This window comes from Pleuronectes platessa, chromosome 24, assembly GCF_947347685.1.
Source record: "Pleuronectes platessa chromosome 24, fPlePla1.1, whole genome shotgun sequence".
Lineage (NCBI taxonomy): Eukaryota > Metazoa > Chordata > Actinopteri > Pleuronectiformes > Pleuronectidae > Pleuronectes > Pleuronectes platessa.
In genome coordinates, this window is record NC_070649.1 from 3,045,489 (window position 1) to 3,068,457 (window position 22,969).

The window sequence follows — 22,969 nt, forward strand, 5'->3', positions numbered from 1 at the left end:
GTTTAAGAGAATCACCATTTTCCGAAGGAGGTGTCGCGGTGAGCGGAGGCTGGATCAGCGGGACGCAGCGGCGCCGCACACGGGCCGTGGAGGGGCCGGAGTCCCGCTAGGAAGCCGATGAAGGGTCGGTGATGGCCGGGCCGTGTGGAGCTCCGTCGTCCATGATTGAGCGCCTCGATCGGGGGTATTTTGGAGTCGCAGGTGGGGTTTAAAACAACGAATACATCGCTGTAGGGAAGGTGAGTGAGATCCATCCGCCGGATGCGTAATAACACACAGTTATCTGGGTTATTTAGGATAAATCCGCTGCTCCGGTGCGGAGCCTTGTTTGTTATCACCATCATTCATTGACGTTTCCCACTCACTCAATGCCTTTCATGCGTTTAAAGCTCAGTCTGTGTGTGTGGTGCAGATCTGCATGTTATTATGAAACTGATCTGACATCAGCAGTGATAAATAAAGGCCCAGCAGAGGAAAACCCTTCATCTCCAAACAGAAGCCTTCAGTGATTCCACCTGCTCACACACACACTGCCAAGAAAGTCTGAATCCGATCAGAGGTGTTGTCCCAGAATCCCAGAACAGCTCATCCTCTAGTTCCCCCAGACCCTGTAATCTAATAATAATAATAATAATAATAATAATAATAATAACAATAATAACAATAATAACAGAAGGAGTTTAGCATTAGATGGATTCATTGGCATCTATGGACTCCTCTGTGTGTCCACCTGAGATCTGTGATGAGGATGTGCACATCTTCATCATGCATGAATATCATCCATGCATTTCCATCTAGTGGCTCTGTAGCTGGTAGGGAACCAGTGTCCTGCCCGAGGAGACCAGCAGGACAGGGTATGGGTCCAGTTCAATTTGGGTCTCCTCGCTCCACTTCATCTGGTTCATTACAAGTGTATTAAGCTGGTTTTGATATTTACTCAATGATCTGATCAGTACAACTCTACCTGATGTGCGTCCAGGACCCTGGAATTCCTCCATAAAGCTGCTTTCAGACGTGCACTGAAGCCCAAACGTTTCTAACACGTGATGTATGCAACAACAGCCAGTTCTTGAAATACACACTCTCTTTAGCAGCTGTCACAGTTCGACCACAACGGCACAACAACATCTCTGATCCAACAACCAGTAGAGTGTCCTCATGAGACCTTTCTACAGGAGGTGACACATCAACAGGGATCCCCCCAGTGATTTAGGTCTGTATTTCTAATGACTCCAGTTGACTCTTTAAATGAAGACAGAAGTTGACACCTTCTCTCTGTGATGACAAACATCCAAACTATCTGGACACATAGTATTTCTCTTGCCAGATCCTCATGCAAATCACTCCATCGTGTGGAGAGAAGACGAATAAGTGTTGTTATTACATAAACAGTGAGAAACAGCACACGTGGCTGGTTTTAGTTATGAACATGTTGCCCTTTGACACCATTTGGATCGGCCTTGGCTCCGTCCACCAGTAATTAACATGTTATCATATCTCTTCTGGTCAGTTAGAAGTTTGTGGTTAGGAATGTGCCACGCTAACTATGTAACTTTATCCGTAACCAATGATCAGCAGCTTTTCACAGTGTGTAAAGTCAGCTGGTGGAGCACTGCCAGGTCGGTGGGCACAAGGTTAGAAACACAAGAGTGCGGAAACACACACACACACACACTAAACTGGCATACAGGAATGCAATGGGTGTGTTGGGGACAGGAAGCTGTCGCCTCATTGTTCTCTAAACACGCTACAGTTATTTCAGGACCATGTGAGGAGTGTGTGTGTGTGTGTGCTGTGGTGGACCTAACTCAGAAATCTGCTTTAGCACAAGCCAGCACCAGATTCATACTTGTATATTTTACATAATAGACCTTTATTTTGTCGTCCACACACACACAGTACCCAAGCAGAAATCCTGCGAGTTAACGGAGCGGCAGTAAAGGGTTTGTGTTGTGTCCTCATGTCTGGCTGTGTCCCGCTCCCAACGCCACAGTGTCTGGCATCTTGTAAGGGACCGGGTCAAACCTCTCCTATGTGATTTAAGGAGGCTGATACGATGGCTGTATTCTTTCTTTCCGTACATCTAAATCTTGCCTTGTGCAGCTTTTAAGCTTTTCCACTTGCATAATTCAGTAATGTAGCCTTAGCCGTGCAGGGACTGCCCCACCTAGAAGAATGCCAGCGTTATTTTGATTTCAGCTGTGAGTTTTGGACTCAGGGATAAAACACTCCTCCTGACCAGCCCACAAATCCTTTGGTTTTTATAGGAAACACTTGTGAATGTGCATTGTCTCTGCCCATCATTCCTTCGTCGTAATGTTGGATGAGAGCTGTAGCAAATCAAACGCAGGCTTCGGGCTCCTGCTTCCAGTGTAAACTGCCTGTGTGAAGCAGCATTGCCACAGCCTGCTGACAGTGTACTGATGTCAATGCCTGGGTCTGTTTTCACCAGGCTGTGTGTATATTTAGTCTCAAAGTCTCACCATTTATAAATAACCTGCAGACTTGACGCTGCTGCTGGAGGAAAGATTGCCCTTACAGTATCTCACACAGAGGACCATTCAGATATCAAGTCCCAAATAACTCATCGCAATTTAAAGAAACAAATAAATATTTATTTGTGGAGTTCAAAGATTTATTTTTATATAAAACTCGTGGTCTTAAGAAATTCTACATTTGGTCTGACACCATTTGTGAAGTCATTTAAAGCTGCTCTTATCGATATTATTACATCCATAATATCAAATGACTATAATATGAAAGCATTATCAGTTTCCCTCAGCTCCACAGTGTGTTTCAGCATCTTTTGCTTCATGTTGTGCTGATAGCTTGTGCTTTCCCCCATGTGGTCTAAAAACCAATCAATGCAGATTTGAACATGTCCTTTTGGCTATTTGACACTATGGAGAAGTGGGTTCAGGAGAGGGTCTCTACTTTTTTTCACATGCGACCATAAAGGCAAAATACCCCTGATGTCACTCTCACACTATTCTACTAATAATAGTTAACATCAGTTGTAAACACAGTTATTTTAGCTTTATGGCCCTTCATCCTCACCCAAATGAAAGATAGATATTATTTAGAAATGCACCAATCTGGTTTCCTTGTGTCAATCTGAATAAAAAGGAAGTGAGGGATTCTCAGCTCTGTATCCATGGATGAGGCTGGAAGGCCTGTAACGCAGCTGAAGAGGGGTTTGGAAGGAGAGGTGGCTGGCCGGGTGATCAAGTGAGGGATTAAGGACGGCATTCATGTCAGCTCTGATGATCACAGTGTAATCTTGCAGGTCACCCAAAACACTGTTGAGTTTGACCCAGAAAGCCAAGATATAGTGTTTGCAGTATATACAGAGGGAGGCTACATTACATATATGCAATCTGACCATCTTCCTAGTCCAGTTACAGGTACTGTGGGATTCTGAGTCCAATTCTGAGGCAGCAGCTGTGCACAATAGTTCTAATCGTTTTTAATATGTGTGTCTGGGATGGAAGCCACATCTGCTCCGTTCTGTTTAAGCCAATCTGAACATTTAAATGACCACTAAAGCCATTTGTGTTACAACGATCAAAGTGAGGACATTGAAGAGACTTGGCAGACGAGATGTTTATGACCGTGTCCAGTTTGATTTGTTGCCCGGTGTGTCTCCCTGCCTGGGAGTTGTGGGAATCTGTGTTGTTGGAGTCGAAGATGTCCCCATCCGGGCCTCGGGTCAGAGTTTCATGGAACATTTCAGAGGCCGATTCATCATTTTTCCTGATTCTGGTGTTTCTCACTGTTTTTTAAGGGAAGCATCTACTCTTAAAATATCAGTTTGTTTTTTGTTACTAACCGTGAGCAAGGAGGACTTTGAGGGAATTCAAAGAGCTGGATAGAATCGTGAAGTGCATCATTAAGCGAGTGGGACAGCTCTGCCTCTGCAGCACCTCACTTACAACGTTATAGCTCGTGAGCTCAAATATCGAAGGCGCGGCAATGGGGCAGTGATGAGTCAGCTCTTAGATGCAGTTTACATATTTATATATATGCAGTGGACCTACTCACTATCTCCTCTGTGTGTGTGTGTGAGAGAGAGAGAGAGAGAGTATTATGAGTTAATTGGTGCATGGTGTTTGACTTAACTTACTGTATTCTGAATGTATGTGCTGACAGCCTGGCGCCATTGCCCCTCCCTGACATTCTGTAAAGGGGTTTAGAAAATCTATGCAAACTGGGAGAGAGGAATTGAAATTTCATGTTTCTTTGTCTTTGGTTTTCACAGCTCTGTGGTGGAGCAGAGGTCAGACACGCTGGATCACTACCTTATCAAATCTATGAGCTATTACAAGCTCCGATCATCAAATGAAATAGAATTAAATTCAAAGGTTTCCGCAGTATAATTGCATCAGGAGTAATTATCTGTTGTGCTGTGTCATGCTAATATGGGACAGAAATATAGATTTATTTTTAATCAGGCATTTCCAGACCAATTTGCATTTGCCCTCCACTGGGACAAAACATCAGAAATAAGGCAAACCACATAAAGAATCTTAATGGAAAAGTCTGTAACGGCAAAGATGGAAGTTGGAACTAGCCAATTATCTGTCGAATGGGGAAACAGAGCAATCCCATCGTGTTCTTGCAAGGGCACAGTTGTGTTTTTTTCGAATGTTTCAATCGGTGGCAGCAGGTACAGACAAGATGGACAGATGAGTCAGTGGTGTTACATCACGCTGCCCTGGATGAGGCTGTAAAAGAGGGATTGAGCCTTATTTTGGGGCAAACTCATTAAAATTTCAAGGGTTTTTCTGACTGGTTTTACTGGTGATTCTAAGGTTTTATGTGTTGATGACCTCTCAAAGTGCAGCTGGGTCTCTCGCCCCATTCATTGACACCTCTTTATCTTCTGTTATTCTCTCCAGCACTGTTTTTTAGTCTGTTAACTTCCTCTGATGTATTATCAATATTCCAGTTACTTTTGAGCCGCTAAAAATGGAGGGACTATGTATAAAAATATCTGTAATTCCTTAACGTTAATACAACATTTTTTAACTCCTTAAATTGAATCTACACTTCATTCAACCAATGTCAACTTCTTTTCAGATTCATGAGGTGGTTGCACAGAGGCCAAATGCCCAAAATGTGTCACTGTCCAAACTGTGCGTACTGTAACCCTGATGATGTAATCAGGGATTTTATCATGTGACGCCTGTGGTGGGTTTCTTTAAGTGCAGACCCCTTCAGTCCAATCAAAAATGCCAGAGGTTGTTACCCTGAAAACAAGCTGTCAAAGTGTCAAATTCCCAAATGTGATTGAAGAGTTAAGAGAATGGGAACAGCTGCTTACGCCATGTACTGTACATTTGAATGGCATCTCCTCTGGTCTAATGGAAAGGTTTTGCTTCTTTGTATTAATGTACAACTTTAATCTAAACTCTCACCCATTTTATTTATGAAATACAGGAGTGGGGTTGAAATGCGTTGGACAGCTGGATGGAAACATGGGCACACAGGGAGCTGGCAGCCAGGCCTCCAGCTGCAGATTGAAGCCTTGTGCTAATGCAGTGGATTAGAGAAGATATTCTGTCAACAGTAAATCCTCCCATTCTCTGTTTTAATCCTGCAGCTGGATCGAGGACACTTACCTCCCGAGAGCTTCGTGTCCACGTGTGTGTGTGGGTCCGCTCATTTGTGATTGGTTTTATAAAGACAAGAGACGTGTGCATGTGTGCGTGTGCAGCAGGGTTTTGATTTGTGACCCTCAGCAGGGTGGAGTGTGCCGGACCTTTTTGAGCTCATGCGTGAATGTGCTCCAATTTGTGAGTGCAAAACATCCAGTCATTCAATCCAATTTTAGCTTGTGTGTGTGTGTGTGCATGTGCGTGTGTTTGTGTGTGTGCGTGTATGTCTGTTTATTGTAGGGTAGTGTATTTGCTTGTCTAAAAACAGAGTGAATTTTGAGGATGTTCCACAATAAACATTTCCAGAAAAGTAAGGAAACCTCATTGGCTGACGGAATATTCAGATCATAAAAGTGAAATTAAGTTCCACAACGTTTGACTTTCACCACTTACTTTTACTACTTAAACGTTGCTCGTTAAAACGTTTGTGTGGCACTCAGTATTCCAGTATGAGGCAGATCTGCTGCCTGGTCATTCCCTTCTTTACCATCTTCTGGTGATTGTCAGCGTGAATGTGCAGTTGACAGATCTGCAGAATAGTTGTGATGTTGTGGAATCACTGATATGATACTGAGACTATGAGAGAGCAAAGAGAGGAACTACCCGGTGTTAGTGTGCTGTTCCTAATAAAGTGCTCAACGAGTGCTCTCTCTCTCTCTCTCTCTCTCTCTCTCTCTCTCCCTTGCTGCTGTCTCTTTCCCTCTCTCTCTCCCTCTCACTTTCTAATGGCAGTACATTTCACAGCTAATTCCGGGGGGAGTCTGTGTGTGAGTGCGCATCTATTCAGTTTGGTCGTGGCAAGGAGGCTGGAGAGAGGGGGAGGCGGGGGGGCGGCAGCTGATAGATGTGACTGGTGGGGAAGCTGGGACATGATTTGGCGTAATCACCTCTCACCATGACAACCGCATTGCGTGCATGTGTGGGGGGAGAGAGAGAGAGAGCGCAAAAGGGAGTGGTGTGTGTGTGTGTGTGTGTGTGTGTGTGTGTGTGTGTATCTTATATGGGCAACAGGAATTGTTTTTTTATCTATCCATTCAGGAAATGGAATTGAACCTGTTAACCTTTTAAAGTAGGTTCTGGTGGAGACCTATGTGGCCGTTTGGTCAGATGAGGCTTGAAGTGATATTCCAGTTTGGGTTGTGTTCAGGTACCACTAAATACTGGACATCATGCCTCCTCTTCCCCTTACTCACCACACCTCTATTTTCTCTCCGTCTCTCCTATAGGTCTCCTTCCTCCACCCCTGTCTTCCCTGTGGATAGTAGGACCGCCCCGTCATCACCCCCTCCGCCCCAGGACAGAGGACAGAAGGATACCTGGACCACCTTTCATCCATCTTTCCTCGACTCCCCCCGCCCGCACCCCAGCTCCACCTCATCCCTTCATTTTTCTCATCATGGATACCTGTGTGGTTTGCAGAGTCCTCTAGTGCCCACAAGCAAGGCATTGCTCTGCCATTGACACTTGTGGATACGACAAAATGGACAGGTGTGGCAGGGTGCTTAGAGCGATACATGGAAAACACAGACATTTGCAGTGGGAACAGGATATAAAAGAGTGATCAGAGTCAGCCCCAGATTCTGTCATTACACCTTGACTGATGAGGAGTGAAGCGTGGGGACATTGAAGTGCCTTCCCCCGAACGAACGCCAGTGCGGCTGAAGAGATGTGCGGCGAGGAGGCCAAAGTCCAGACTGTTCTATCAGCTGTTTTTTAAAAGTAGAGCTGTTTCAGACACTTCACCGCTCTCGCCATCACGCCCCACTCTCAGAGCTGTATCTCCATCCCTCTATCATTTCTCCTCTTTTCATCACTTTGACCTCCCCAACCCTTTAGTGCTTCTTCCTTTTGGTCTAGTGATGTCACGTCTGACCTAAAGAGGCCTGACTCCTCCCTCTCCCCTCGCCCCTCTCCCCCCTCCCCTCTCCCCTCTTCTTTTCTTCCCTCTGCGTGTCTACCAATCTTACACCATTCGACCCTCCCTTGCAACAGCTGTCCTCCCCCCTCGCCCCCGCCCCCATTCATCCTCCCCGTCACCCTCCACCTTCTCTGCCCCGTCTTCTCCCCAACACTACCACCATCATCATCATCATCATCACCACCACCACCCTCAGACCCACTCCCACCATCGCCACCAGCTCTCCTCCTCTCCTCCCTTCTCCACCACCTCCATCTCAGCGGGAACCATGGCAATGGCTGCCGCCACCTCCACCTCGTCATCCTCCCCTTCGGCATCATCGTCGGGGAACAGCAGCGCCAGGGAACACCTGCTGGCGGTGCGCAGGCGCACGCCGCACATGCGGCCGTACACAATCGGACCCGACAACCTCTGCAGCTTGTCGGGAGCAGTCGGGGGCTCCAGCTCTGGATCCTCTTCCTCCTCCATGTCGTCAGGGAACCAGCAGGAGACAGCGAGTGTGGGGCTCCAGCGGGCCAACAGTGACACAGACCTGGTCACCTCGGACAGCCGCTCATCACTCACGGCGTCTACGTACCAGTTGACTCTTGGTCATAGCCACCTGATCATTTCCTGGGACATCAAGGAGGAGGTCGATGCCACTGACTGGATCGGCCTGTACCACATCGGTGAGCACCTCAAAATCGCCCCCCCTCCCTCACTGAAGTACAAAATCACTATATTTACATGTAGTGTATACAACAGACTCTGCTAACACCCATCAGTCGGCCTTATGAATCAAACATTTTATTTTATTTGGATCTGCAGCAAATTGAACACGTTCATAAACATCAGTTCCCTAAAGAAGACAGTTTTTTTGGGAAGTAAAAGCAAACAAGGCCGATAGTAGACTTTTTATTATCCAGGCATCTTGTGGGTGAAGATGCAACATTTAATTGAACCTCAAATGCACTTCTACTTTATCAGAGCCTCTTCCTGTAACTTCACAGCCCAGCTCTTACCTCTCAGTTCTTGATTATCCATTATGGTCTAGTCTTGCTTGCTCATCATTATCATCCTTATAAGTCTTCCTCTCCACTTCCTGTCTCTCGCTACCATGATGTCTCTCCCTCTGTCCGTCCACGCACTGATCCTCCTGTTCGTTCCTTCGGTGGTGTAATGCAAAAAAGATTGTGCAGGATAGTAATGCAATAGCACTACTGAAGAGGTTGTGACTTGTAACTCATCTCCTCAAGGTTAGATCATTACCTCAGCCCCTCTGCTGCTGCATTAACTGACTAATGGCTAGATCTTGTGTGGCCAGTGTGTCTGTGTGTGTTTGCAAGGAAGAAGATGGTGAGAGAAAGTGAGTACCCTGATTAAAAAAAAAGGGATGCTGACTCAGCCGCAGTAGCATTAAAGAGGAGTAGGTTTGCGTATCTCATATTACAGTCTCCCTCTTACACACACCACATGCCTCCTCCTTGTCCTAGAAACACATACCTGTGAATGACATAGGTGGCAAAATAGCAGAAATATACATTTTTCAGGTTTAATACATGCAAAAAAATTACATATACTATCTCCACAATAATTATCTTTAAATATACAGATTAAGTGCATTGTGATACACAATAGAAAAGAAAAACTACTACACTGTAAACCTGCTCACATAAAAAATGAGAGTTGGCACTTTAATGTAATCAAATATGTTATTTGTGTGTCCGCTGGACTCGGGGTTGACCTGTTCTTCTCAGACTTCCTGGAGGTGTGAAAGAGCAGCTTTCAGCAGCCAGTGCAAAACGTACTATTTCACACACGCTCAGGTGACCAACTTTGTGTGTGTGTGTGTTGTGGTGGAGAAGGGATGTGTGCACAATCCTTTATCAGAGAGCGATAGACAGAGGAAGCCGGTGAAAGGGGATCTCTCCATCCCTCCGACCTCTCTGCAGCTCCACTGCGGTATTGATCCAGGCATGGGGGGGGGGCTGGGGATTTTTCAGGTTGGCCTCCCCAGAGATAAGCACTGTTTCCATCCTGGCTGCTGGCCACATTCTCCTGGAGCCACATAACCTCACGCTGCTGTCTGGCTCATGTGTGTGTGTGTGTGTGTGTGGTGGTGGGGGGGGTTGTGTCACACCTCTCAGACTGTAGTTTGTTTATGTGGTTTGGAAGATTACAGGGTTATCGGGTCAGACAGGTGTGTGTGTGCATGCGCGTGTGTATATGAGGAATTCACTGTCACCTACAAAGGCTCAGGGTTTATTGATGGAGACCTGGTGTGACAGGTCAATGTGTGTGTGTGTGGCTGACAGACATCAGAATTGATCCATTAGGACACAGGCCGTTTGTCATCCTTCACACAGGACGTACACATAAATGTTTGATGTCTCAGTATGGGCAGACAGGGATGTTGGTTTATGACCCGAGGGCGGAGTTTCCCCTTAGGCACCAGTAGCCTCCACTGGGGTTTGTCAAAGCACCACGCAGCCTTGGGAGCCTTGGGGTGTGTGGAGAATACACAAGTGAAGGTTGACCACACAGTAACATTCAGCTCTTTGTATTATGTCCATGTAAATCATCTCGTGCAGGGGGTGTCCCTGCATGTCTCCTCACTGAGCTCGTCTGTGTGTGACCTTCCGACACGTCCTGTACTGTCAATGTGTGTAATTAACAACGGACATCTTCCACCTGCTGCTTCACTCATGGAAGCATCTGTGTGTGTGTGTGTGTGTGTGTTGTTGAAACAGAAGGCAGAGGAACATGTGACTATACATATGAATGTAAATGTGTGTGTATTTGTTAGATGAGACGAGCGTGGCCAACGTCTGGGACTCCAAGAATCGTGGCGTGAACGGCACCCAGAGAGGCCAGATCGTGTGGAGACTGGAGTCGGGACCTTACTTCATGGAGCGTGAGTGGGCTTCACGGGTCCCTTGTTTGTGCCAATTACACACATGTGTGGTTTAATGTCAGTCGATAAGCGTTTGTGTGTGTGTGTGTGTGTGTGTGCTCTCTACACAGCGGAGACGAAGATCTGCTTTAAATACTATCACGGCGTAAGTGGAGCACTAAGAGCGTCGACACCTTGTATTACCGTCAAGAACCCTGGAGTGCCGGTATGTATCATCAGAGTGTATGTGTCTGTGTGTGTCAGTCATTACTCATCATCAGCATCTCTCATTTTTTGTATCCACTCCTTTATTTCTACTTTCTGTCTGATCTCCTATTGGTTGTTTCATCAGGTGGACAGTGAAGGCCATGTGGCAGACCAATCACGCACTGAGCCCTGTCGGAAACTTGTCAGCTTCACCCTATCAGGTGAGTGGGTGGATCAGGACTTGTAGTTTTCATGTTGGTTCAGTAAACACAGACGTTGACGCCGGTGTGTTCTCCAGACATCCGGGCGCTGGGCCTGAAGAAGGGCATGTTCTTCAACCCAGACCCCTACCTGAAGATGTCCATCCGGCCTGGGAAGAGGAGCGGCCTCCCCAAGTTCACCCACCACGGCCAGGAGAGGCGATCCTCCATCATATCCAATACCACCAACCCTGTGTGGCACGGCGAGGTGAGCACAGACACACACTCTTACTGAAGTGGACACACACAATAGTATCTGAGAGGGATTGTGGGAATACACAGATATCATTTTAATGAAAAAACAATAGGTTTTTCGGATAATATAATACAATTTTCTCATATGTCTTCCTGTAGAAGTACACCTTTGTGGCTCTGATGACAGACGTGCTGGAGATCGAAGTAAAAGACAAGTTCTCCAAGAGCCGACCAATCATCAAGCGGTTCCTTGGTCAGCTGATCATCCCCGTGCAGAGACTTCTGGAGGGGCCGACGGCCGAGTGAGCCCAAACACACACACACACACACACACACACACACACACACACACACACACACACACACACACACACACACACACACACACACACACACACACACACACACACACACACACACACACACACACACACACACACACACACACACACACACACACACACACACACACACACACAAACACACACACACACACCATGGATGAACTGAGGAGCATCGCCAGACCTTTGATCTTTAGCATTTAACAGCAGTGACTCAACATAGTTTATCCAATACTAACCCATATCTCCAAATCAGCTCATTGTTCAGGCATTGATTTATTATTGACCTACTACAGAGGACATCATATACTTCAGTCAATTATGATGTACTGTGTGTGTGTGCAGTGTTTCCTATATGTTGATGGTGTCAGAAGGTGGGGATGTTTTTAAAACACATGTTTGAACTCAGAAAGCCAGGGAGCAGCTGGTGGCTGCTGCCTTCCAACCAGTTCACATTTGACTTGCTGCACCAAGCTCAGTCAGGCCTTCCTTCTCCATGCTATTTTATGCGTGTGTGTTCTTCAATGATGTATCATGTACTGTGTGTGTGTTTGTGTGTGTGTGTACAGCGATCAGCCGGTCAGCTACAGCCTGTGTCGTCGTCTCCCGACGGACCATGTGAGCGGGCAGCTTCAGTTCAGAGTGGACATCACCTCCAACGGACATGAGGGTAGGTGTCCCCTTTTTTTGTGTGTCTTCTTGTGTACTTTTATGGTGTGATATATATGAGCAACACAACACAACTTTAAATGGTAATACAATGTGTTTTAATCCAAGACTTTTAAAAATCCGACATTAGGAACAAAACAACAAAAACTTTACCTTTGGATTTTCGCTTCCAGTCTTAATGCTGAGACTGGAAGCTCCAGCTCCCTCATGCATAAGCAACAAGTTGGTGGATTTTGAGGAGTCATCTGGAACCTCTTTCTCAATCATGTTTTTTTAATTCCTCCTTTTCCCCCTTCCACTCCTTCCATCAGAGGCCTCCCCAGACACTGGGGCCATCTTGGGCGGCACCACAAACGGTGACCCCGGCACTCCCTCAGACGACGAAGACCTCCCTCAGCCCTCCTCGTCTTCACGCGGCACATATAGACCTTCTCCCACGGGCTCTGACGAGGGCTCCGTGCTAGTCAATGGTAATTCTTACTACGGTGAGGATAGTGTGTGGAGGGAGCCCGGGCATGTGGGAGAGGAGGATCTGCTTCCTGTGGCTCAGGGTGGCCACACGCACCGGCAGGTGTCACTCAATGACTACCTGGATGCCATTGAGTCTCCCAGGAGCCCCTTGGACCAACCTCTGGCCGGGCCTTCACCGAAACTTCGCTCCAGCTTTCCAACGGACACGCGGCTCAATGCGATGCTGCACATTGACTCGGATGAGGACGAAGAGACAGCGGGGCAGCAAAGGGACCAATCACAGGCAGCAATGACACAGCAAAGCCCAAACTTGGCCTTATCAAGTAGATCAGCTAGATCTGAGTCCGAACAGAGGAACGGGGGATCAAAGACTGGAGCAGAGAGTGCGACTGGAGCCACCGCAGATGCGGGTTCATCCTCTGGTGCTCAGCCTGTATCTGAGTCTGCATCAGTCGAAACTGGAGCTGCAGCTGAAGAAGGTGCAGCTGGAGGTCAGACACCTGCAGGAGCAGCAGCAGCAGCAGCCGAGACTACACCTGGGAGAGAAGAGGCTGCTGGTGCAACGGCTGAGGTGCAGCATGAGACCTCCACAGCCTCCTGCTCGACTCAGGCCTCAGGGGCTGAAGCGGCTGCAGCGTGTGAGCCGGGGGAGTCAGTGAGGGAATGTACCTGTCAGGAGCAGAGCAGCAGGGTCGGTGCGAGCCAGGAAGTTCCCTACAGCTCCGGACTTGGCCCTCTGTCACCAATTCAGGTGAGCAGCTGTACGCAAGATGACCAGACAAAACAAGAGCTTTGACTAAAGCTGTCGTTAGATGAACGAAATCTCCTCTCCTCTCCTCTCCTCTCAGGAGGTGGACACGAGAAAAGAAGTGGCTCCGAAGGCTGAGGAGGAGGGGGGAGAGTCATCGAGCAGCGAGGCCAACGGGCCGGTGGCAGCAGCTGCTCCTTCCAGCGGCGACGCAGCTGAGCAAGGAGGAGCGACGTCTGAAGGTAGGTGGTGATTGTGTTGTTGCTGACACAGACACTTATGTTTCTAAGGACTATTTTTAACAGTTAAACTAAATGTTTCCATTATAATGAGGGAAAGTTGCAGCTACATCTGATTCATCACAGCAAACTGGAAAAGCAGCATGAAATCTGCTGCACTGGTTTATCAGACACACTAATGGAGAAGATGACATCTGTCAGAATGCATCTGTTCATCCTTAGAACATAGCTCATGAAGACAAGGTACATTATAAACAAAATCATCTTATTTCATGTTGGTTGTTTATAATCACTTTCTTATTTCACCATTTTGTATCGTGATCGACATTTTTTCCATGGCCCACTGTCTTACTTTGGCAACACAATTTTCTTAAAGCTCCTACACAGAGGCTGAGGTCAGATGATGAGACTCGTCAGATGCGACACATTACATCTACACTCCAGAAATGAAATATGCTGATTCTATCTGCCTCCATGATCAGTTCCACACAAAAGCACCTTGAAGTCTTCTTGTTAATTACAGGGGCTCAAGCCAGTGGCGGGGAGAGGCGGGAGGAGCAGGAGGAGGAGGGAGGGGAGGTGTGGAGGAGGAGGAGGCGCTCCACGCAGACCTCCGGGAGCGGGGCCCAGAACCAGGATGTGAGCATTGCCAGTGAGGGTCAGAGTGGGACGATAGGGGAGAGAGAGACAGGTGAGATGCAGAATGGAGATTGTAGTTCCATCACTCCAGCCGTCAAATGGTTTATCTTTTCATTTACGTATTAAACAGCAGCACTGACACACTTTCACACATTCATCTGCATTTTCTGGTTTCCTGCACAATTTGATTCTGGCCACTTTCTAGACTTTGTTATTATTCAAATGGGTTGTTCCCACCTCAAGTGTATATTTTATGCTGCCACAAAGTTCATATAAGACAAGCATCTGGAGCAGTGTGTCTCCAGGTCGGAGGCTTGAGGCATCAGGGAGTATTAATGAACCACTGGAGCATTATTCAGATTAGAGCAAGTTCTCTGCAGCTGCCAGAAAGCGGCTGGATTACACAGAGGAGTATTTAACAGTATTAGATAATAACAGATACCAGTGTGGTGCAGATGAAGCAGCTGCAGGATCTGATCTTGTGCTTGGAGGGTCACCAGGTTTTGCTGCTGATGGTGAAGGAGCCCTGTGGAAATATATTGTGAGTCTTCTCATTCTTCAAGCGAGGCAGATTATACAGAGCACGCGTGTGTGTGTGTGTGTGTGTGTGTGTGTGTGTGTGTGTGTGTGTGTGTGTGTGTGCGTGTGGTTATGCAGGTGCCACAGCTCAGGTCAATGGCCACCAGTCTGTTCGCTCCCTGCCATCCATCCGCCATGACATTAATCGATACCAGAGAGTGGACGAGCCGCTGCCTCCCAGTAAGTGTGTCTGTGTTCGGTGTGTGTGTGTGTGTGTGTGTGTGTGTGTGTGTTTGTGTATCGCAGTACATTAGTATTTAACCTGAAGAAAGTCAGTTCAGCACCAGCTACAGACAAAGTCCTGTGTATTCTCTATGTTGCACATCTTGTTTTAAGTGTTTGAAAAGCTGAGTCATCACCAACACTTTCCTTTAGAATAAATCATTTATAAAACACTGTAATGTGGTCGTAAGCAGATTTTTGGTAGACATGGCAAAACAATACAAGAATAAAGTCGTAGTATAATAAGAATAAGGTTTGAGAAAAAGACAACAAGAGAAAGGAAACCAGCGACAAGGAGAACCTGTGCTCACCAGAGTTTGCAGATGTACCCGACGATAAGCTCACAGTCCACTACCGACAGTTCCTCCTCCACCAAAGAGCCAATTTCCTCCATGTCTGTGTGTTTGTTCTTTCGTCAGAATACACACAGTTTCCTACTAGATCTTATTCATCATGCAGTAGCAAATGTCAGCATTCAAGTCCAAACATCATGAAGAAGTTACCTGCAACAGATGGGATGTCCTCCTCTCATCATCATGGAGTCAGTCTGGAAATACATGATCACTCTGTATGAAGATAACTGATAATTGAAACTATTCATGGCGTCTTTACTTTACCTTTTTGCTCAGGACTGTTTATAATGATTTACATTTTATAACGACACTTTAAGCTTATAATAATTCCCGCCCCAGCATTTTACATAAAGGTGAAGGTCATAAATTTTCCATTCAGTTCATTTCATACAGCTGCAGTCCAGTTTCTGTGTGATGTGATTTCTTACTTGCAGCTTAAGGAATTTTAAAGCGCTATTTAAAAAAAAAAAATCCAGCCATATCTTACCGATATGAAAAGAAAAACAGAATATTCTATTTTTACTTCACTACCGACAGGTGAGGCTGCAGAAACTCAAAACATGCAAAATACCAACTGAACCTTTGTTTGTTGTGAAAACCATACCACTGCGGTTTCCAGCCTGGCCTCACTGTCATTGTGTTGTTGCTTTTTGTTGTCGCGTGTGTGAACCAGACTGGGAGGCTCGCATCGACAGCCACGGCCGCATCTTCTACGTGGACCATGTGAACAGGACCACGACTTGGCAGCGCCCCACTGCCCCCCCCGCCCCGCAGACCCTCCAGAGGTCCAGCTCCATACAGCAGATGGAGCAGCTGAACCGCAGGTCAGAGACACACACACACACACACTGTTTGGTCAGCCTCAAACTGGACATGCAGGCAACACAGTACAAAAGAATGGAGTCTACGCTTGGTTGATTTGGTATTTAATGCAGAGGCACACACACATATTTCCAGGTATCAGAGTATACGAAGGACGATAACCAATGACAGCAGACCGGAGGAGCCGCCAGCCAATGAGCTGCTGGTGGATGAGACTGACTCGCACCCCTCAATGCCAGGTGACCCCCTCACTGAGCTGCATGTTCAATAAAACATGTCTGTCAACCTTGATTTGTGCACTGACAGAGTCTACCTCTCTGTGTGTGTGTCTGTGTGTGTGTCTGTGTGTGTGTGTGTGTGTGTGTGTGTGTGTTGCAGAGCTGCGTAGGGACAGCAGCGTGGCTCAGTCGTCCAGTTCCCGGTCTCGCCTCACCCTCCTGCTTCAGTCTCCCAGCGCCAAGTTCCTCGCCAGCCCCGACTTCTTCACTGTGCTGCATTCCAACCCTGTGCGGGCACTTGTTTTATTTTTCCTTCTCCCTCATCTTCCCCCCCTTTCTTTTACTTTCACCTTCATCTCATAGATCACACTGGTTTAATGGAATCAGAAAAAGGGGAAGGTTATGTGTTTGGTATATATACGCGTATAAATTTCACTATTCATCATTTGGGGGTTTTTGTTTGTAGACTTGTATCTATTTAAAAACACAAGAAAATGTGTTAGTTACCAAACAGCTCTTTCATATCTTTCTTTCTCCTCTGTTTGGTCTCTTTCCTCACTTTTAAATCTTCTTCTCCTTTTCTTTTCCTTTTCTTCTTCTTCCCCGCCCCTCACCGTCTCTCGCTCAGAGTGCCTACCGAATGTTCGCCACCAACACGTGTCTGAAGCATATGATCAGCAAGGTTCGTCGGGACGCTCACCACTTTGAGCGCTATCAGCACAACCGGGACCTGGTGGCCTTCCTCAACCTGTTCACCAACAAACAGCTGGAGCTGCCCCGAGGCTGGGAGATGAAGCACGACCACACCGGCAAGGTAGAGCAGCGCACAGGATCAGAATGTCTCAAGCTTTTAAAAACATTGATGTAGCCGCCAATAACTATTTTCCATGCAGCCTTTCTTCGTGGACCATAACTGCCGAGCCACCACCTTCATCGACCCCCGGCTGCCTCTCCAGAGCACTCGGCCCCCGAGCATCCTGACCCACCGCCAACACTTGACCCGCCAACGCAGCCACAGCGCCGGGGAGGTCAGCCCACGACGACTGGTGAGAAAAGGACGCACACAGCTGCTCTCCCTTTCAAAGAGCATTTACGATGCAAGATAACTAAACTGAGAAAACGTCTTCTTCTTGTTTGTGTAGGTGGGTGAAGACACTCGTCATGCCGGACCTCCCGTCGCGCCGCGGCCTTCCAGCACCTTCACCTCTGCCAACAGGGGTCAGTGCCAAGACATTGTGCCAGTGGGTCAGTATCCACACAGCACAACACACACACAAACACACAGCCGCTCAGAGATTACAAAAACTGTCCAACAACTTTGTGTCCCCTCGTCTTTTAGCTTACAACGACAAAATTGTGGCATTTCTTCGACAACCAAACATCTTTGAGATTCTGCAGGAGCGGCAGGCCGACATCACCCGGAACCATCCACTCAGGTACTCGCTCTGGGCTTGTATAGTTGTATGGGAGCACTGATAACTGTAGGACAGCAGCATCACTCTCAGCTGAACGTTTTTATGACAACAGGGAGAAGGTGCAGCTGATACGAACAGATGGAGTGTCAGGATTGGCCCGGCTGTCAGGGGATGCAGACCTTGTCATGCTGCTAAGGTGTGACTCCCTTGCTTCCTTCCTCATTTAATTCGTAATAGTTGTTTCCACTGTGGCATTTTTCTATTCTTCTTATAATTGATTTGTCTTTTGATGTTTATGACTCCTCGCTGCAGCCTGTTTGAAGATGAAGTCATGTCTTACGTGCCTCCTCACGCCTTACTTCACCCCAGCTACTGTCAGTCACCTCGGGGATCCCCTGTGGCCTCTCCACAGAACTCACCTGGTAGGAGAGACCAGTCACACTCTAACACTGCATGAATTCAAAACTGGAACTGAGGTCAACACATTTATATTCATTAGATTCAATCTTTCCCTTTTGAAGTAGGAAAACAGGTTATTGAACAGAAAGCTTCTCTTTTAGAGAGCAACACGTCTTGCAGAGCAAAAAAAGTAACTTGTCACATTACTTAGTACTTGGTGCTTTTTAATATCCTCCACACCCACATGTTGCATCTTTAGAAATAAAGCAGAAGACCTTGCAGTGTGGTTTAGAGGGTTTTACTCACTGTGACTGCATGCAGCTCTCCAGAAGCCTCGGAAAAGTCTGACACACCCTCTTAAAAGAGCTGGCTACACGTTTTATAGAGGCCCTGAAATTAAAGCAGAGAACTAATTCATAAAAAAGGGATTGAGCATTGTTCTGTCCTTTCCGTCCTCGTAGGAACTCAGAGAGCGAACGCCAGAGCTCCAGCTCCCTACAAGAGAGACTTTGAGGCCAAACTGCGCAACTTCTACAGAAAGCTGGAAACTAAGGGTTACGGCCAAGGACCAGGCAAACTAAAGTAACTGCTGTTTGGTTTCTTTGTATTTATATGTGTACTTGTGTGTGTGTGTGACTCTGAACTTGACTGTGTGTGTGCCTCAGGTTGATCATCCGTCGTGACCATCTGCTGGAAGATGCCTTCAACCAGATCATGTGCTATTCCCGCAAAGACCTGCAGCGCAGCAAGCTCTACGTCAGCTTTGTTGGGGAGGAGGGGTGAGTGTCAGTGGGAGGAGGGAGGTGCAGAACAAGGGTGCATGTGACATCATGTCCTGTACATACATACACCTAGCTAATGTGTAATATCTTGATATAATGAATCTTTAGGTTTCTTAATTTGAAATATCCACTGAACATTATGTTTCACTTATTTATTTATGATCTCACGGTCGTGGCTTCATCCCCCGATCGCTGCAGCGCAGGCTCTGGTTTCAAATGCTCAATATCACAGAGTCATTTCAAGGATATTTTGGGTTCATTGTGTGTGTGTGTGTGTGTGTGTGTGTGTCTGTGTGTTGCAGATTGGACTACAGCGGGCCTTCCAGAGAGTTCTTCTTCTTGGTATCCAGGGAGCTGTTCAACCCTTATTATGGTCTGTTTGAATACTCTGCCAACGACACGTACACTGTTCAGATCAGCCCCATGTCGGCCTTCGTAGACAATCACCATGAATGGTGAGATTCACTGTACACACACACACTCACCCAGACACAATGGCACACATGTACGATACCATTATCATACTAATAACCTTCATGTGTGTGTTTCAGGTTTCGGTTCAGTGGTCGTATTCTGGGTCTGGCTCTGATCCATCAGTACCTGCTGGATGCCTTCTTCACCAGACCTTTCTATAAAGGCCTGCTGCGCATGTACGTACTGATGCTGTGTGTCGACAGGCACTTTGAAACAGTACAGACTAGTTGGGCTGCTGTGACACAATAGGTCTTCAAATGCACTGAGTGGGGACACAGCATTTACATCTATTCTAAAGCAGTACCCCTGCATATAAAACTGGTAGTGGAGTACAGACACACATACACACTAAGAAAATGTACCCACACAAGTGATTTACGCTCCCATTCTCCACCATGTAGTCCATGTGACCTGAGTGACCTGGAGTACCTGGATGAGGAGTTTCATCAGTCTCTTCAGTGGACGAAGGACAACGACATAGAGGACATCCTGGAACTCACCTTCACCGTCAATGAAGAGGTCTTCGGACAGGTCAGAAAATCAATAATCAAATTTAATGGATAGAAGAAGAAGTAACACAATGTGCTCAGAACTGTATTTTTATATATAAACAGTTACATTTCAAGATAATTTGGGGTTTTTCATTGATTCAGCTGAAACAATTTGAGGATTTAAAATGTATGTGTGTGTGTGTTCCCACAGATAACAGAGAGAGAGCTGAAGCCCGGTGGAGCCAACATCCCTGTGTCGGAGAAGAACAAGAAGGAATACATCGAGCGGATGGTGAAGTGGAGGATAGAGAGAGGGGTGGTGCAGCAGACTGAGAGTCTTGTCAGAGGTTTCTATGAGGTGCAGTACAGCTTCAGTGTGACGTCTTTAATTATCGAGCCCCCGATACTTTAATATCTTGATGAATTAATGTACTAATGACACTCACTTCAATAGTACAATGTGTTTGTGTGTCATCCAGGTGGTGGATGCCAGGTTGGTGTCTGTGTTTGATGCCAGGGAGCTGGAGCTGGTGATCGCCGGCACAGCTGAGATCGATTTATCCGACTGGAGGAACAACACGGAGTACAGAGGAGGTATGGAAGTTTCTTTCCTCATGCAAACAATACAGAGAGAATTTCTTCACAATCATTTACAAGCAGACTCTTGTCATTCACCATCATCGTGATCCTGTTGACCACAGTTACATGACATGGTTTGCTTTGTACAGGTTACCACGATAACCACATTGTGATCCGGTGGTTCTGGGCGGCGGTGGAGAGATTCAACAATGAACAGAGACTGCGGCTTCTGCAGGTAGGCATGTGTGAATGGGCAGGTCAGGACAGAGACTTGTGACTGAAGTGAGTAAGTGAGTCTCATCCCATGCCCCTGTGTCCCACCTGTCTTTCTCTTTGTCTTCACCAGTTTGTCACCGGGACGTCCAGTATTCCTTACGAAGGCTTCGCGTCCCTGCGAGGAAGCAACGGGCCCCGCAGGTTCTGTGTGGAGAAGTGGGGGAAGATCACCTCGCTGCCCAGGTAAACACAGGGAAGAGCCCGCAGCACAAATCTCCTCATGTCTGGATTTTGATGAGATGATGACTCCCAGGGCCACTTAGATCTGCCTGCAGGACATCAGTTTTAACCTCATGTCACTCATCGTCTCACACCTTGTCCTGTCGCCTCTCTCCAGAGCTCATACCTGTTTCAACCGGCTGGACCTGCCACCGTACCCGTCCTTCTCGATGCTGTTTGAGAAGATGCTGACCGCCGTGGAGGAGACGAGCACCTTCGGGCTGGAATGAGACCCTCGACTTCTCACCTGACCCAACTCTCAACTTCCCTCAAGACACCTGATGGTTGTGGAATGAAGAAACCACATAGAACAGCTGCTGGAACAAAGAGGCGTTATTATCTGGGTTTAGAATCCAGTTAATGGTTTAAGTTTAATTTATAGCGGGTGATATTTTACAAGAGAAGACTTTTGATCCATTAAGTGACACTGACCTGTGTCATGTTATCATGTTCTTATTGCACCTGCACGTATTTCGCACCTGCTTAGTAACACACACACGTTGGGACGAGTTAAAAGACCCACTCTGCCTTCCGGGAGGGGATCAGAGCTGCCAGGATTTGACCAAAATCTTAGACGAGGATGTCTTTTGTTTTCACTTCCTCTTTGATACCGTGTACACATGTACAAATCACCTGAAGCAACCACTGCCTTCACTGCAGAATCTGAGTGGATTCAGCTTCTTTTATTCTACTTCTCTCGGACCTTGAAGGATTGGCCTGTCCAGAACGATCAGTGACGGACTCGTTGTGGTTTGGCGTCCTCGTGTGGCACATTGAAAGAACTGCACTCCTGCAGACAGTGCTTTTTCTTTTCCTCTTTCTTTTTGAGAACCTTCGAGAAAAAGGCAGTTGCCCCCCTTGAGGTAACTTTCGCTACAGTTGGTGGGATTTTTCCAGTGAACTTTACCCACAGCTGATTTTGGAGCCCAAACAGAAGCTTTGGTATCATTGTTACAGTATTTTCATCTAAAAGAAGAAGTGATTTTCTAATGACGTGTGGCAGTGACATGTTGTGATTTGAATGTAATTAACTTTAAGATTTAGATTGTTTGGGGAGTGATTTTTATTTTGACCAGATCTGGATCAACTGGAGGACAGAACAATATCAAGCCAGCACTTATTGAGTTAATAAGTTAATAAGCTAATGATTAGATTTAGTAACATTGAACAAGTTCATTTACTTTGATTTGAAACGAGCTTTGATCCAGGTCTGTTTCGTACAGTGTGTTGAAACTAACCCCATTTCATGATTTATAGATTGAAAGAAATTTGAATGGTCAAATATACAAAGCAAATTAAATCATTCAGATGGGTGGGGGGGTTTCTATATAGTACCCTAAAGTGCATTATAGTGCATTCTAAAGATGCTCAAATCAAAGTTGTGCATTTACAGAAGTAGCATGGCTGAAAGTGAAGGGGTGAGTGCATTAGTTCAGTTGCAGCAAGGACGATAATGCTTGGCTGACTTTACGATAATGGACTCATCTTGTCCATATCAGTGCTTAGGGACACAGTGCTGAGTGGAAATTCATTATTTTACCATAACACCTGGAAGAGACTCAAAGAATTGGAGAGCCAGGCCCTATAGCAGTGAGCTGGCAGCTGCTAGTACCCCCCCCCCCCCCCCCCCCCCCCCCCCCCCCCCCCCCATGCTGACCTCTGGATCCAACCACACACACACCGATCAGAAGCTCTTCTATAACTGCTGGTGCCAGCTCATGTGATTAAATAAGTCAGATTTGTTACATACTCAAAAAAAGACTTGACAGCCGCTAATGTATTAACTGGTATCAAAACATTTTTTTTGTATATTTGCTGTTGCTCATTAGAAGAATTCATTATCTTGTCATTATTTCATTATTATTCTTATTAGCTTGTTATTCACATTTTGCACACTATGATTAGATTCTCCACGAAAGCTCCA

At 46.6% G+C, this 22,969-nt stretch overlaps 1 protein-coding gene across 1 annotated transcript; it reads left to right on the top strand.

Annotated features, from left to right (window-relative positions):
- The first annotated feature begins 102 nt into the window (after window positions 1-102).
- Window positions 103-22,676, top strand: hecw2b (HECT, C2 and WW domain containing E3 ubiquitin protein ligase 2b). The gene is made up of 31 exons (XM_053417345.1): window positions 103-239; window positions 6,884-8,243; window positions 10,361-10,468; window positions 10,579-10,673; window positions 10,800-10,875; window positions 10,953-11,122; window positions 11,269-11,411; window positions 12,020-12,120; window positions 12,431-13,341; window positions 13,439-13,580; window positions 14,083-14,268; window positions 14,874-14,975; window positions 16,044-16,194; window positions 16,328-16,431; window positions 16,571-16,698; window positions 17,039-17,224; window positions 17,304-17,456; window positions 17,553-17,655; window positions 17,750-17,846; window positions 17,938-18,021; window positions 18,138-18,247; window positions 18,686-18,806; window positions 18,890-19,003; window positions 19,309-19,461; window positions 19,558-19,656; window positions 19,882-20,011; window positions 20,183-20,329; window positions 20,451-20,565; window positions 20,700-20,785; window positions 20,897-21,009; window positions 21,164-22,676. The coding sequence occupies exons 2-31, from the start codon at window positions 7,844-7,846 to the stop codon at window positions 21,273-21,275; spliced, it is 4,740 nt and encodes a 1,579-aa protein (XP_053273320.1). The 5' UTR covers window positions 103-239; window positions 6,884-7,843; the 3' UTR covers window positions 21,276-22,676.
- The last annotated feature ends 293 nt before the right edge of the window (window positions 22,677-22,969 follow it).

Coding starts and splice junctions, on each gene's coding strand:
- hecw2b (XM_053417345.1), top strand. CDS start 7,844: ATGGCAATGGCTGCCGCCACCTCCACCTCGTCATCCTCCCCTTCGGCA. Junction 10,469..10,578: donor GGGACCTTACTTCATGGAGC/GTGAGTGGGCTT, acceptor CTCTCTACACAG/CGGAGACGAAGATCTGCTTT. Junction 13,581..14,082: donor AGGAGGAGCGACGTCTGAAG/GTAGGTGGTGAT, acceptor AGCACCTTGAAG/TCTTCTTGTTAATTACAGGG.